The sequence below is a fragment of the Elgaria multicarinata genome, chromosome 15 (genome assembly GCF_023053635.1).
Source record: "Elgaria multicarinata webbii isolate HBS135686 ecotype San Diego chromosome 15, rElgMul1.1.pri, whole genome shotgun sequence".
Lineage (NCBI taxonomy): Eukaryota > Metazoa > Chordata > Lepidosauria > Squamata > Anguidae > Elgaria > Elgaria multicarinata.
This window is the reverse complement of record NC_086185.1, coordinates 22566049-22582302: the sequence shown is the minus strand read 5'-3', so window position 1 is coordinate 22582302 and position 16254 is coordinate 22566049. Positions and strand designations below refer to the sequence as shown.

At 44.9% G+C, this 16254-nt stretch overlaps 1 protein-coding gene across 1 annotated transcript; it reads left to right on the top strand.

Moving 5' to 3' along the window:
• The first annotated feature begins 2783 nt into the window (after positions 1–2783).
• On the top strand, positions 2784–13381 carry UBE2A (ubiquitin conjugating enzyme E2 A). The gene is made up of 6 exons (XM_063141688.1): positions 2784–3106; positions 3380–3460; positions 7906–7931; positions 9060–9149; positions 10171–10259; positions 12029–13381. The coding sequence occupies exons 1-6, from the start codon at positions 3063–3065 to the stop codon at positions 12155–12157; spliced, it is 459 nt and encodes a 152-aa protein (XP_062997758.1). The 5' UTR covers positions 2784–3062; the 3' UTR covers positions 12158–13381.
• The last annotated feature ends 2873 nt before the right edge of the window (positions 13382–16254 follow it).

Below are 16254 nucleotides of genomic sequence, written 5' to 3'. Positions count from 1 at the left end.
ACATACAAACTCAGACATACCTAAGGGACAGAAAAGTGGGTACCGACACAGCAGGAGTCAAGGAATAGTATGTTTTGCCCTCAGACTACTAACAGCCATGGCAATATGGGCTTTACACTATAGACAGATAATTATATTTGCCCACACTAATCCTGTCCCTTTTTCTGTTTTCCCCATTACCTACGTTACATTGTAATCTGTATGTGGGCAGGGACCTGTCTAATCTTGCCTAATGGCCTATTTTATTTATTTTATTTATTTATTTATTTATTTCATTTCTATACCGCCCAATAGCCGAAGTTCTCTGGGCGGTTCACAAAAATTAAAACCATAAAACAACCAACAATTTAAAAACACAAATACAAAATACAATATAAAAAGCACGACCAGGATAAAAACACACAGCAAAAATTGATATAGGTTAAAATATGAAATTAAAACAGCAGAGTTTAAATTTAAGTCAAATTAGGTGTTAAAATACTGAGAAAATAAAACGGTCTTCAGCTGGCGACGAAAGGAGTACAGTGTAGGCGCCAGGCGGACCTCTCTGGGGAGCTCGTTCCACAACCGGGGTGCCACAGCAGAGAAAGCACTCCTCCTAGTAGCCACCTGCCTCACTTCCTTTGGCAGGGGCTCATGGAGAAGGACCCCTGTGGATGATCTTAAGGTCCGGGCAGGCACATATGGGAGGAGGCGTTCCTTCAAATAACCTGGCCCCAAGTCATTTAGGGCTTTGAATGTTAATACCAGTACTTTGAATCGGGCCATACCTGGACTGGCAGCCAATGAAGTTGTAGAAGGACTGGTGTAATATGATCTCGTCGGCCAGTCCCTGTTAGTAGGCAGGCTGCCCTGTTTTGTACCAGCTGAAGTTTCTGGACCATTTTCAAAGGCAGCCCCACGTATAACACATTGCAGTAATCCAAACAAGAGGTTATCAGAGCATGGATAACTGTAGCTAGGCTATCTCTGTCCAGATAAGGGCGTAGTTGGTAAATCAGCCTGAGCTGATAAAAGGTGCTCTTTGCCACTGAGTTCACCTGTGCCTCAAGTGACAGTTCTGGATCCAAGAGCACCCCCAAACTACGGACCCGATCCTTTAGGGAGAGTGCAACCCCATCCAGGACAGGGCAAACATCACCTCGTTGTCCAACCCTGTTTTTTCCAAAACAAGGTTAGACAACTAGTAACCCTCCTGTTCTTTTGACCTACAACTCCCAGTACACCTCACCACTGACTATGCAGGCTTGGGCTCATGGGAGTTGTTGGCCAAAAGATCTGGAGGGGCCGACGTTTCCCACCTATATCACAACACATACGTTTACTGTGCAGTCACATACAAGAAACCCCCTTGATTTCAGTATGCCTTACTACCAGGCAAGAGCCTCGTGTAGCGCAGAGTGGTAAAACAGCAGTTTCTGCAGCTGAAACTCTCCCCACGGCCTGAGTTCGATCCCAGTGGAAGCTGGTTTCAGGCAGCCGGCTCGGGTCGACTTAGCCTTCCACCCTCCCGAGGTCAGTAAAATGAGTACCCAGTTAGCTGGGGGAAAGGTAATAATGGCCGGGGAAGGCCACAGCAAACCACCCTGCTATAAGGCCTGCCAAGAAAACGCCAGCTTTCCTCCAAGAGTCAGTAATGACTCAGTGCTTGCACGAGAGGTTCCTTTCCTTTCCTTACTACCAGGCGAACATGCATACAATTGCAGCCCTGTTACACACTTATCTTGAGGAACTCCCATCAAACTGTGGAGCTTTCTTCTGAGCAGACATGTATGGGGTTACATTGTAGGTTTGTTGATTTTTTTATGATGACACAAGACTTTTGTTTTGTTTTGCTCTGCTCAACAAGTTAACACACTTATCCCTCTGAAAGTTAATTTTGTCTCAAACACACACACACACCTCAAAGACTATTTGAAAATTGCTGGGTGGTCTCAGTGGACCTCTTACAGTGCAATCCTAGGGATGTCTGCTCAGAAGCTGGACATCAGGCAAAAATGTCCATCAGCTGGACATCAGGAAAAACTTCCTGACTGTTAGAGCAGTGCGACAGTGGAATCAGTTACCTAGGGAGGTTGTGGCCTCTCCCACACTAGAGGCCTTCAAGAGGCAGCTGGACAACCCTCTGTCAGGGATGCTTTAGGGTGGATTCCTGCATTGAGCAGGGGGTTGGACTCGATGGCCTTGTTGGCCCCTTCCAACTCTGCTATTCTATGATTCTATAAGTAATCCCCATTAAGTTCAACAGGCTCAACTGGAATGCAGTCCCTGAGTGCTTCTCTGAAATGCAACACCCCAATGTACACTAATTGTGACTATAATAACTAACGATGGTGCTTAATAAGGAGCAGCGTCACAGACAGTGGACAACCAAACTATCATCTAGCAACACTAAGGCTCCAGTCCCTATGAATACTTCCTTAAGTCTCACACAGTGGGACTGACTTACTTCCGCAGGATCTGCCTGTTTCATGTAACCCAAAGCAACGGCCCCGCCCAGAGGCGTGGCTAGCCCTCCCTTGCCGACCAATAAGGAGGAGAAAGGCCCCAGAAGAAACCGACAGCTACTGTAAAGACTTCTTAGAGAGGCTTCTACCAGCGATAGGTTCTCCCCCCCCCTCCCGTTGGTATCGTCCAGAATCCTTTGCTTGGCGTCGCCGCCCACTCTCCACTCCGCCGCTCTTTCGATAGTGGTATCGTCCCTTCCCTCAAAGGCACCGCCTCCTTTCCTGCCACCCACCCCCCGCCTTGTAGCTGCGCGGTGGTACAACCCAATGTGATTCGGCTGTATCTAGCGCCGCCTCGCAACACCCCCCCTCACCGGCACAGACAGTGGTGCGGCCCGGCATTGCCCAGCAGCCTCCGCCGCCTCTACCGCTAGGGAAGGCCGCGGTGTTGTTCGTCCGCCTGCTTCCTCCCCCCCCCTTGTGGAAGCTGAAGTGGTAGCGGCCGCGATCGCTCGGGGAGCCGCTCGAAGCCAGCCAGCCGCCGCCTTGTGCCCCCCTCACTCGCCTCGCCTTCCCTGGGCCGGTGTATGAGTGATTTATAACCGCGAGCCCGCCATGTCCACGCCCGCCCGGAGGCGCCTCATGCGGGACTTCAAAAGGTAACGCGCTGAGGGCTCCCCCGGAGCGGAGCGGGGAGGGCGGCGAGCGGGAGGAGAAGCTGAGGTGTTCCAACATGGCGGCGGCAGAGGCAGCGCTACGCCGCTGGCGTAGTGTCAGGGCCGCGCTACTGGCGCAGGGCTCTGTGGAAGGCGGCGAGGAGTTACGTCGTTTGCGCGCGGGGGGGGGGGGGGAGAGGTGGGAGAAGAAGCGAATCGCGCTCTCAATCCGGCCCCTGAACTGGGTGTCTCTTCTCTGCCCCCCCCCCCCGACAGGTTGCAGGAGGACCCCCCGGCTGGAGTCAGCGGGGCCCCCTCGGAGAACAACATCATGGTGTGGAACGCGGTCATCTTCGGGTGAGTAGGCCGGGCGGGGCCCTGATCCGCCCCTCCTGTCCTTTCTTACGCCCTCCCCACTCTTGGGGGAAAATAACAGAGTCTCTGGCCTGTCTTATGCCCTGAATCCGCTTTCCCCCCAACATGGGATCCTCCAGATGTTTTGGATGACAGCTCCCATTGGTCGCAGCCAGCATGGCCAGTAGTCAGGGATGCTGGGAGTTGTTGTCCAAAGCATCTGGAAGGGCACCAGGTTGGGTGGGAGAGTCTTGCTATTTACTGTTTTACTCTGTACAGCACCATGTACATTGATGGTGCTATATAAATAATAATAATAATAATAATAATAATAATAATAATAATGAGATGCCCCAAATAAGCCTTCCCCCAACCTGGGGCCTTAGAATCATAGAACAGCAGAGTTGGAAGGGGCCTGTAAGGCCATTGAGTCCAACCCCCTGCTCAATGCAGGAATCAACCCTAAAGCATCCCTTCCAGAGGTGTTGTTGGGATTGCAATTCCCATAATTCCTAGCCAGCATGTCCATGATGGCATGGCATTATGGGAGTTGCCATCCCAACACATCTGGAAGGCCCCAAGCTGGGGAAGGCTGCCTAAATCACCCCTTCTCTAACGATCATGATGATGATAATCACATTTGTATCTGCCCTTCTTTCAGGTAAGGCAAGACAGTGTGGGTTCTGCTATAATAGCTAATAATTATTTTTGCTGTCACGTTTGTATCTTGTTCTTCCTGTAGGGCAGCGGTCCCCAACCTTTTTGGCACCAGGGACCGGTTTCGTGGAAGACGTTTTTTCCACATACTGGGGGGGGGGGTGAGGGGATGGTTTTGGGAAGCCCCCCCCACTCCAGCATCCTGGCTTTGCTTCGGCTGGGTGGGCGCCCAGCCGAAGCAAAGCCAGGACGCTGGGGCGGAAGGGCGGCTTCGGAACGGTGCTCCCAGAAGTTGCTCTTCCTGGCTTCGCTTTGGCTGGGCAGGCGAGATGGCGCCCTGTGCCCAGGTACGCCGGGGTGAGAGCAGGGGGTGAAAGCAGCTCACCTGCACGGCCCGGTTCCTAAGAGGCCATGGACCGGTATCGGTCCATGGCCCGGGGGTTGGGGACCCCTGCTGTAGGGGACATGGGATGAAGATGCCCATTCTATCTCCCAGATCTCTTTTTCCATAATGGTAGTCCTTAATACTACATTTCCTGTTCACTCTTTTTTCCCGGATTACAAGGTCATAAGAACATCCATGCTGGATCAAACCAAGGGTCCATCTAATCCAGCGTTCTGTTCACACAGTGGCAAACTACTGGTGTACGTAGGCAATGGCATACTGCCTTGCATACTGGAGGTAGCACATAGCCATCTGGACTAGTAGCCATTGATAGCTTTCTTTTCCAGGAATTTGTCTAACCCTCTTTTAAATATATCCAAATTAGTTGCCATCGTCACATCTTGCAGTAGCAAATTCCATAGTTTAATTATGTGCTGTGTGGCACAGTACTTCCTTTTATCTGTCCTGAATCTCCCACCAATCCGTTTCATAGGATGAGCCCAGGTTCTAATATTATGGGAGAGGAGAAAAAATGTCTCCCTATCCACGTTCTCCACACCATGCATCATTTTGTACACTTCTATCTTGTGCCCCCTTACATACCTTTTTTCCAAGCTAAATAATCCCAGCTGATGTAACCTTCCCTCATAGGGAGGCTTCTCCAGCCTCTTGATCATTATCGTTGATCATTTAAGTCTTCAGTAGTATTTGCAACAACAGTCATTATTATAGAACAACATTGCATCTTGCATTCCTTGTAGGAAGATGGATACGTATGGGATAATCATAGTAACTCCTATTATTATTACGTCACATTTAGATTTTGTTTGTCTTCAAAGGGGCAGAGGTTGTGCTGTGTGTATCTTATAATAATTAATATAATTACATTCGTTGTGATGATCTGCCATACCGCAATTTCCTTATGAGGCGGACCAGTTGTACATGTTTTTGTTTGATCAGTTGGAAGCTGTCACCCCACCCTTTTCCCTATAACCCTTGGTAGGGGACACTAGAGAGAAGAGTTATTTATTTGCTGGGATGTGGGTAGCAACCATCTGAGACCCTCCCTGCATTATCACAGACGGGCAGCCTGCTTTCCTCTTACCTCCCCTTAGAGGCAAATAGGCAAACACGGGTAGATGAGCCTGAGTGACTGTGCAGGTGTGGAGAGAAGACACTATTCAAATCACCAGAAACACTTGCTCAGAGCTCAGCTCCAAATTGAAACAAGATGTTTATTAAAACAATATAATAAGAGATAGAAAGGAAAAGTGGAGTAGGTTATTTTAGAGTACCTTCTCTTTATTTTAAAGAGAAAGCTTGCTAATGTACACAAACACGCAGCTTAGGGGGCACCTAGAGAGATGAAATACGCATAGCTCTTTGGGGGCAGCTGGAGGGACCAGAGCGACTAAAGAATTAAGAACCATATTGGTGACCACCCAACAGGTTTCACCAGTCAAGAGTGGCACATAAACAGGGAGAGCCTCTTCTCACCTTACGGTTTAGGAGATGGACAGTCACAAGGAAATGGCTTGAGCTATCTCTGGCAGACTGGATACATCAAAAAGCTTTCCTCATCTGTAAATCCGAGTGGGCTATGAATGATTGTAGCTTTGAAGAAACAAGACTCTAAAAAGCAGCTCCGAGTCACACGGCCATGGTGGCTCTATTTCTATACTGTTGACTTAGCAGCTACCATTGTTGCAAGGATTTGAACCCTAACTTGGTAGCTTTCCAAATTTTGAGGGAGCCTTTCTTATAATGACTATTATGTCAAGGAACAGCTGTAGATTGTCGAGGATATGGCATTATGTTCTAGGGTGCTTAGAGTAGTGGCTAGGTTTCACTGTTGCTCTCAGGTACTGAGAGTGCACCAAAGAATGTCATCGCCGTGCTCTGATTTGGCTGCACTTAACAAGGAAACATCATACTGGTCTTTGAGGGAAGCTTCTTTGTCATTACTGATCTTCTGAGGAGTTCTCTAAAGCGTTGGCGGGGAATGTGTGGACCTCCAGCTGTTGTTGGGCTGCAACTCTCACCAGCCGTAGCCATTGGTGATGGATGATGGGAGTTGCAACTCAACAACATCTGCAAGGTTACATTTTCCCCATCCTTACCCTGAAGCCTCTGAGGAATTCTATCCTGGGCCAGATTGAAAACCGCTGATTTATCGTATCCCATTGTGCCATGTTGGTTTCCTCAGACATAGTGCCATTCTTCCCCTTCCTCACTTCATTTTGATCTTGTGCAGGGAGGTAGGGAAAAGGGAGCCTTGCCCTGGATCGCCAGTATGCACGTATCCCTTTCCTCCCCCACACCCCTTTATCATGAATACTTTCCACATGCTGCTGTTGTTCAAAAAGGTGCTGCTCAGAGCATCTCCACCTTCCAAAGCAATGCAGATTACCACAAGGAACAAACACCTTCCTTTGTGGTGGAACCTGCTCCCAAGACAGGCCTGCCCGACTTACTCCATTTTACTCCAGGAAGCTAGCATTTTCCAGCAGCCGTTTCCTACTTAAGGTTTCTCCTGCAAATGGTTTTAGTTGGTTTTTATATTTCTAAATTTTAGTACTTTTTATTTAGAATCGGATGTAATGGGATACTGATTTATTTATTTTTTAATAGTGTCTTCTTCATGAATCTGAGTGATCCACTTTCTCCTATATCTCCCCTTGTCTGTATGTGAGCCCTAGTTTGCCCTGTCTGAAAGGCTTGGGGAAACATTTCATTGGGATGGTTAGGGTTCTTGAATTTCAACTGAAACCAAGCTCAAGTATGGAACTACATTGGTGCATATTGCCCCCCCCCCCCCCTTGTCTGTGCACTCCTTTCTATCAGCATTCAGGCTATGCTCTCAGGGCAGGGACTTCCTTCTCTGTGTTGCTCTGTAATATGCTGCTCACCTCAGCATTAACTAGAAAACTTCCAGTTGGTCAACACAAGCTCTGACCCCAGCGAGCATTATGTGGTCTTATTCAGCTGTTGTACCATTCATTGCCTTTTATTAAAAAATAGCAGTGCCACTGGAATTGGAAGGGAGAATGGGCAGGCGAAGCAGACAATTCTCTTAGCACTGCAATCTTTGATGAGAGGTAGTGCTTTGGGGTTGGGGGGGGCTTTATCTCCTTTATCAGTCCTGAATTAGCATTTGGCTTGGGGGCATAAGAGTGGGCGGCTGCCCTATCGCAGTTACTTCCAGTAGTAAAATTCCCTTTGCGCACCTGTGTAGGTTTGTTCTCCTAAAGCCCTTAAAACATTTCTCATTTTGATCCCCGTTTCTGTGCTGAGGATGGAAAATTTTTTACTACATGTCATTTTGCAAAAGCTGACCACCCATTCAACAATAAACTAACTGTGGCAAACTACATGTGCGATGCTGACATGCTCTCTCCTCTTTCAGGCCTGAGGGAACCCCATTTGAAGATGGTAAGTATTTAAACAAACGCTTTCACCAGTGACTGTACATTTGTTGTGTTCTATTTGTAAACCATTCCTGGGATTCCGCATCAAAATTTCATGCAGGGTAGCATAAAAGCAGAGATCCAGCTCTTCTGTCCCAGTGCTTGAGAAAGAGGATGCCTACTTCATTCTTTTTTTCTTCGTGACAAGGCTGTAGATCCATTTTTAGAAGGGTGGGGAGGATCTTGGCTGAAGTGTAGCCTGCTGCAGTTAGTTACTTCGACTTGAAGTGGTGATTAAGTCATGTCAATAGGTGCCTGTCACAAAAGAGGCAAGATCACCAGGTAGTAGGACACAAAGAAGATACCTGTCTCCTTAATTGGGATGTTGCTTTTCCCTTACGATACAAAAACGTGGCCCTCTCTGCCCATTGGGCAAAACCTGGTTCATGGCCCTGATCCCCCTTTGGCTTTGACTACTGCACCCTTCTCCTTAATCCCTTCACCTCTCTCTAGTGCTTTGCTGCTAAAATAGTTCCCTCTCCAGTTTCTCTGATCATGTGGTGGCCCTCCTTAAATCCCTGCACTGGGCTCTTGGCCACTCCTGGATCCAGCAAAGCCCTCTGTGGCCTTGCCGTCTTTTGTATCCCAACTCATCGCTTCTCCAGGTCTCCCACCCTCAGTCCTCCGAAGGTCTCTTACTCCCTCACTGCTTTTTATGCTTGGAACTGCCTCCTAGAACTCCTGTGTGGTGCTACTTCCCTCCTCTCAAATCCCTCAACATGCTTTTTTTCCCCCAAACCTTTGGCACAACCCTGTCCTCCTGTAATTAGGCCTATGTACACGTAACTGAAACAACACATGCTTTCCCTATTTACCCATTTCCCTACCTTCCTCTGTTGTCTCCATCAGATTATAGATTGTAAGCTGTCTGTGTAAGAGCTGGTCCTCTTGTGCTCTGTAAAGCACCATGCACACTAATGGAGCATCTCACCTGGCCAGTCAGTATTGGAGGCAGAATGCTCAGCTAGTCCTTGACTCCTCTCACAAGGGATTTCTGTGAAACCGTTGGGGCTTCTGCATTTGGGGCCATTAGTGGGTACAGGGAAAGTTCAAACCATCAGCAATACTTAGAACCCGCATCTCTCAATTGCAGGAACTTTCAAGCTTACCATAGAATTCACAGAAGAATATCCAAACAAGCCACCTACTGTTAGATTTGTGTCTAAAATGTTTCATCCAAATGGTATGTACCCATCTAAACATGAAGTGATTTGTGCAGCAATGGTGGAGAAAAGTGGAGCACAAACTGATAGTTCAAGGGAAGCATGGTCACAAAATGTTATGCACATTGCTGAGAATCCCGTCCTACTTGGTTACTAAATTCCTAGTGAAAGTGGATGATTTGCCCCAATGATTCCCCTAATCTCTGAGGTGCAGAATTCCATCAGTGTGTAAAGGCAAGGGAAACATTTATTTAACCCGCGTCTGTCAGGGATGCTGCAGTTGCAAGGTTCCTTTGTTGAGTGGGGTGGGCTAAATGACCTACAAGGTCTCTTCCAACTCTAAAATCTGATGGTCTCTGAATAAAAGTATACTTAACTGCAGTACTAGTTCAGTATAAGGGTTCCTAGACTCATGGCTGGTTGTACAGCTGAAATATCAAAAGCAGACTTTTGATGGAACCCTCAAACTGTTTTTGTGATCACTAGCCAAATACAACAAATTAGGCTTGTGCCACTTCTACAGCTACTTTTGTAAATTGGTATTAATAGCTTTATTCTTAACTGATAGTCCCATCTTGCATGTATGTTTTCCCCAGTTGTATTATAAAGAATTCTAACACAAAGTGAACCACCCAGAGAGCTTCGGCTATTGGGCAGTATAAAAATGTAATAAATAAATTAATAAGTTCACATTAGATAATTGTATAGATGTTGTTACTAGGTCAATTTACACACATGGGTTCCTGCTGTTTAATCCTTGTTTGAAATACCATGCTGTGAACATCCTCATAACCGTAGTTGTGAGGTCATAAAGGAGGAAGTAACAGTGGAATAAGGTGAACTTGAAAGAGGCGGGGACCTGTTCCATAACTCGTATAGAAATAAAATATTTGAGGCATAAGCTCATGGACGCTTGTCGTGTGAGTGTCTTTAAATGATTATGCAGCAAATATTGACAATGACCTGGGTGTGGTAACCTGGCAGTAGAGAAACTTGCAGGCACTGCATCTTGTTATGAAACCCATTCATTTCCTTTTGTAGTCTATGCAGATGGTAGTATATGTCTGGATATTCTTCAGAATCGTTGGAGTCCTACCTATGATGTATCGTCCATCCTAACATCCATACAGGTAACGTCAGGGCTACCAACTAACCTTACTGGTACAGTTTAAAACAGTGCTTTCATTTGTATACTAACCCTGACAGTAAGAATTCATTAACTGTTTTCCATGGGCCTAATGATCCTATTGTAACTTCTTCTCTACGCTTTTATTATTTGAAGTAGTTAACGGAAAGGGGCAAGAATACATATGCCCACACTAACCATACCAGTGGCTGGAATTGATAAAATTCAAAATATCTGAAACATCTTGATTTTCAGGATAAGACTAAATAGAAAGGAGGCCCAGAGTTAAAAGCACTCAGAGAAACACATACCACCCAAAATATAGTAGCATGATATATTTCTAATCAGTCTCCCAGCTGTCAATATACTGGTTCCCAAATCTCCCCAAGTACAGAAATGCATGTTCTCATTCCTTACTAATCAAGTCTTTTCTGAGCAGTGTGTATCAAAAAATGGATGAAATGGCTTTGCGCTGTAGCAGTTCTACAGATGGACATACTTTGTTAACTCTGTTCTGTCTGTGTTTCACAGATCATGAGACAGATTTTATTCCATTGTCTGCTCATTGTCAGAACTGGACTTTTTAAAACCAGAATTTTGTTCAAATTGTGATAATTCTCATTAGCAGAAGTGCACATTAGCGCCAGTGTGCATTAGTGAACTGCATCAGCGCAAATCGTCCCCAGAATCCACACAACTTGGAAAAAGCCAGCCCACTGGAATCTGCCAGTTAGATTTATAGAAATCCAAACTCATTCGAATCTGTTGCAACTTTCTCCCAACATTCCTACGCAGCCCCCAATAGTCTATAAGTTGCATCTTTACCTTTTGCTGGTATTTTTTTCTATGCATTTTTGTACTTGGAGATTGTTTATGAACCAGTATATTTATAGGTGTACCAGTTTATAAACCTGTCTCGTATTTTGTGTGTGAATACCCTTCTGCTACACCATGTGGGGAGCATGCTTTCTTTTCTTGCGCTTCTCAAAACATTCAGAAGTCTTGCACAGATGTCAGCTGGCTTCTCAAAAGTTAAGGCCTGGCTCTGTTCTCTAATGGATTCGTCTTCCATGAAAATGGAACTCTGAGCACAGTCCCATAATGGGCTTAGTTTTCAACCTTTTTTGCTCCATTCCCCCCTTTCACCATTGTTCAGAATATAATTCCCCCCTTCCCAAGATAGTCTAACTCAAAAGGTGCATTCCAAATAATATGCCTATAATATTGAAAATCTTTTATTTTTTTCTATATTAGTCCCATTTAAAGGGGCAACGCAAAGCATGGCCCCTTTTACATTCTCAGCTTCCATGCTTTCCCCTTTAAATGGGAAGCTTGAAACTTCTAGGATTGCGAGAGAGGGAAAAGAGAGCAAAAGCCTGGGTTTTGCAGATGACATGACACTTTTCTGGGACGTTTTTAATAACGTGTGGGAAGACATAATCTACAGGATATCATACTTTGCTGAATAGTGGTCCCAATTCCCCCTCTGGAACCCTAAAATTCCCCTTGTTGAGAACCCATGGCTTAGAGGAACCCATTATACACATATTATCTTCCAGTGGTTTAATTGCTATCCATGTAGTTTGAAGACTGGATGTCATCACTAGTGTTAAAACAACAGGACAGGTACAGTCTAAGAAGGGGGCCGGAAATGCCCAATGTACACTGGAATGTATCAATGCCTGTATGAATGTGTCGAATCAACCACATTGCTTGCTTTCGTGAAATGCCATGATGATGTACAATGTGACCCACCTTTCTCTTCTAAAACAGTCTTTACTGGACGAGCCTAATCCAAACAGTCCAGCAAACAGCCAGGCAGCTCAGCTATACCAAGAGAATAAGCGGGAATATGAAAAACGGGTGTCTGCAATAGTAGAACAGAGCTGGCGTGACTGTTGACCCTGGATGATGCAAATGAACACTCTGATGAGGAAAATATATGTATGAAGTGTCTGAGTCATCCTCCTCCTCCTCCTCCTAGCATCACTGCATTTACTTTGAAAGCAAAATAGCTGTTGTGCTGTTGCCACCCACCCTCGCTGAAGCTTCTTTCTCCTTGGACATCAGAAAGCACCCCTTTCCCTTTCCCCTTGAGGTCAAAATGTACTTGGGTTACTTGTAAAAGAATTGCTGAGGCTGAATTCCACTCTCTGTGGTCTACCATCTCCAGCCTTAGGGCAGTATTGTGCATTTCTGTAGTGTACACTAAGCTTTTAATTGTAATTGTGTTATACACAGTGATGCTTATGTGTAGCTTGATTTAAAAAAAAAGGGATGTTTATATACAGTAATACATTTTTAACTATGACTCAAGTGTTGATCTGTCCAGGCTAGTCATTGAACTGCTGGTATCAACTTCACTGCATCTGTAAGTACTGTGTGAAGAACTTAACTTTCCCTGCTATCTCTCATTTGTCCCCAGGGATTTTTCTGTTAAGCAGTATGATTAGAAAGTATTTGGAATTGCAAAGTAAGATTCCATGTCAAGCTTATTAAGGGAATGAGGGTGGGGTTGCTGTCTACTTCTATGAGTTGTGTTCAAAGATCTATCAATGTAATATGATGATGCATTTAAGGTTAAATGCTATGTATCCTTCATATAGGACTCTTCAGGATATCAGAATGGCTTAGTAGCGCTCACAACCTCTGGGGGTGGCCATAGTGGGCAAGGAACAGGAGTTGACTATTACTTGGCTAATGGTAAAAGGATAGAACTAAAGAAAATACAACAATGCTTAAAAACTACATTTCCTTCTATGATTTTAATCTCTACCTCTATCACTGGAAAAGATAACCAGATGCTACCGCTTTGCTTTCTGTTGGAAAAAAGTAGGAAGATCACAAGCATTACTGCTGCATGCCTCATTCCTCTCTGCCCTTCCCCACCCTGCCCCCCCAGTTCTACAAAGTTGTTCCGCCTTTGCAAAAGCATTTTTGTAAAGCTCAGTTTGTACATTTTGGATACCTTAAGCAGCAGTGCGGGAGGAGACTGATCAGTGTGTTTGTCTGCTCTTCCAGTGTCTTCTGTGTATACATTGATCTGTTGAGTACAACTTTGCACAAGTAACCCATGTAAGAAACTGTACATTTTTCAATTACTTGTAAATAAATGTGTAACCTTAAGTGCTTATTGTTGAAAGAAGCAAGATATGTACAACTGCTTATTCTTACAAATGACCTAAAAAACAATTCTAACTTGATCCTGTAAGTCAGGATGCCTTCAGCTACTAGCTGTGACCCCCTTGTAGGAACAAAGTTTAGAATAAATGCCATCCCTTAACCTCTATCGATTTACCAGAGGAGCGATTGTGACATTCCTACTACAGATTACTTTCTAAAGTGCCCCAGAAGTTACAGACTACAATAAACCAGAATGAGCTAAAACAGCCCTTAGAAAGATGTATCAGTTCTGGGAGGAAATGGGGATCAATGGGTATATTTTGCCTCCAATAACAAGACAATATGTCTCTGCATACTAGGCGTTGAGGCCCACAAGTGAGAAGGTGCTGGTATGTTGAGGACCTGCTTGTGGATTACTTCTGGCCACTGGGATCAGAATGCTGGAGTAGGTAGTCCTTTTTAGTCTGTTCCAGCACAGCTCTTACTGAAGCATTTCTGAAAAGATGCTGCTTGACAATGAGCTCTTTGCCTTTCCCTATAGCTGGTTAAGCATAGGCTAGTTTCCTTCTCCCTTGTTTCATTGATGCTAGCGGGAACACTCGCCCATAAGAGTTCTAACCTGTATCTTGGTCTCTTAAGACTTTGAAAGCGTTCAGAACCATCTTTCGCAGGAGCTTATAACTGTGTTTTCCAACTACCGCTTTCTAAATACTCCTTATAACAGCAAACAATAAGCAAAACAATACATGTGTGTGGGAAGGGGGGGAAATAAGGATAAACTATTCTTAAAGACACTGGTAACGTAACACACCAAAGCAATTCTATGATGCCTGTAGTCCCCTAGGATGAATAGCATTGCTTCTTGTATTCAGCTTCATCACTTCAATAGGGATTGCTGTACAACGGGTAGACAACCTTTGGGAGCACCTGTGGCGGTTTGAGAAACTCCTAGTCACCAGGACAAAAATGCTGCCATGTGAGGCATGGCTAGTCACAAAAGATGGGTAATTTGTCCAAAAGACTGAGTAAAAGGCAGAGGTGGGGTCTGAACCCCAACAAACCCTTTGAACCCAGAGTTTTCAGCATGTACAGAAACCTATTTTACAAAAGGCAAACTTTTAATTTACCCCCTCTTGAAAGCCAACTCATTCCCCTTATCTTTCTCATTCTTGATCGCCCATGTACACGCTGTCAGCTCTGCTCACTGCCCATAGCCATGTGCATTCACACAAACACAAGAACCTCATATCCATCGTGTGTGCATGCATATATAGACATCCCCCCCTTCACTGCGAGCATACAAAAAAAAACATGTTTTCAGGATCCCTCCAAAATCCTCTTGAACCCTTTCTCACATACATGCAGCCCCCATCCATTCAGACATATAAGCATGTGAAAAGGTGGGAGGGATAGGACACCCTGGGGGGGACACCAAGAAAGGTGTCCTGGGGGAGGGGGCACTGGTGCCTATTCCCATGGTACAGCCTCCAACCCCTTCAATAGTTTTCCTGCAAGGTCAAACAGTAGAGAACAAGTTAGTTGCCATTAGTGTTGCACATTTTAGTTCCTCATCAAATTAATTTTAAAACATTTCTTAACTGTGCTAATCAACTGGATGACAGATTTACGTTCTTAATACAAGTCCTTATAGAATATGCCCCAATGGCATGCTTAAGATAAATTTTACATACCTTCACCTACAAAAGCAGGGCAGGGGGAGGAGAAGAGAACTTCTTCAGGATGGCACCCACAGTGTGATATGTACATAATCATACTTTATTCTGTGTGAAATTTTGCTCCACAACTATTTTTTTTATGCAGATCTATTCAGGATTATTACTCAGTCAATCAACTAAGAATCCTTTAATCAGGTGACATTGGCCCCGTTCAGACAACACACTAAACCATGCTGCTTAACTACAAAATGGTTAACGGAATGCATTAACCATTTTGAGGTTAAGTAGCATGGATTAGCGTGTTGTCTGAACGGGGCCATTATCTGCTTATTCTTTCTGGTCACGCCAGACTCCCCGGTGTGTCAAGGCAACAAAACCGTGGAGAAGATAGAGAGACTGATGAAGAGGAGGTGGTTTTCTCACATCTTTAACAAGCCTCAATTTTCTTTAAAGGTTCGGATAGCCAGAAGAGAGGGGCCCTACTACACGCCTAGCTTTGGAACAAGAAAAAGAAAAAAAAATAGAGAATATTCCATACACAAGTTACAGTAACAAGAGAACCTTTTACTTGTTGATCTCCCTATGAGATATACAAGCACAAGTACACAAAAGAAGCAGCATACGAAAACGAGTATTTGGAGGCTATGTATAGAAATAAGCAAATGTAACCACCCACCCTGAAATGTGGGTTTTTTTCTTAAATACTTCACTGTTCAACAGGATGAGAGAAAACACACTCTTCCAGAGTTAGTCTTACTGTTGAGATTATGGAAGTGCCTTCGTTTATTCGATTGTTTCTCCTGTTTTGAAAAGCAGGTGCCTGGCTGGGCAAGGTGAAACCCAGTCGTGCATGTTCTGCAACACACATATACAAAAATGAAATTCCATGCCAGAATTTTGCATAACTCTGATCATACAAAAGTGGAACAGAACCCACCGCGGCAGAAAACTTGGCATAATAAGGTACTTTCTGCAAACTTCCTCACATCTTATTGCCTTGAGGGTTAGAAACATGAAATGCAACCCAGCCCCAGGTAAATATGTTTAAAGCCCACTGGTTACCATGGGAGAATTATGTTCGTTTTACAACTCTTTCCCCCATTGAAATCAATGGGACAAAGACTTCAATTTTAACCAAAATTAGGAGGAAGCATACTAAAAAAAAAAACCCCTAAGTGATTAACCACGGCTGGGCTATGC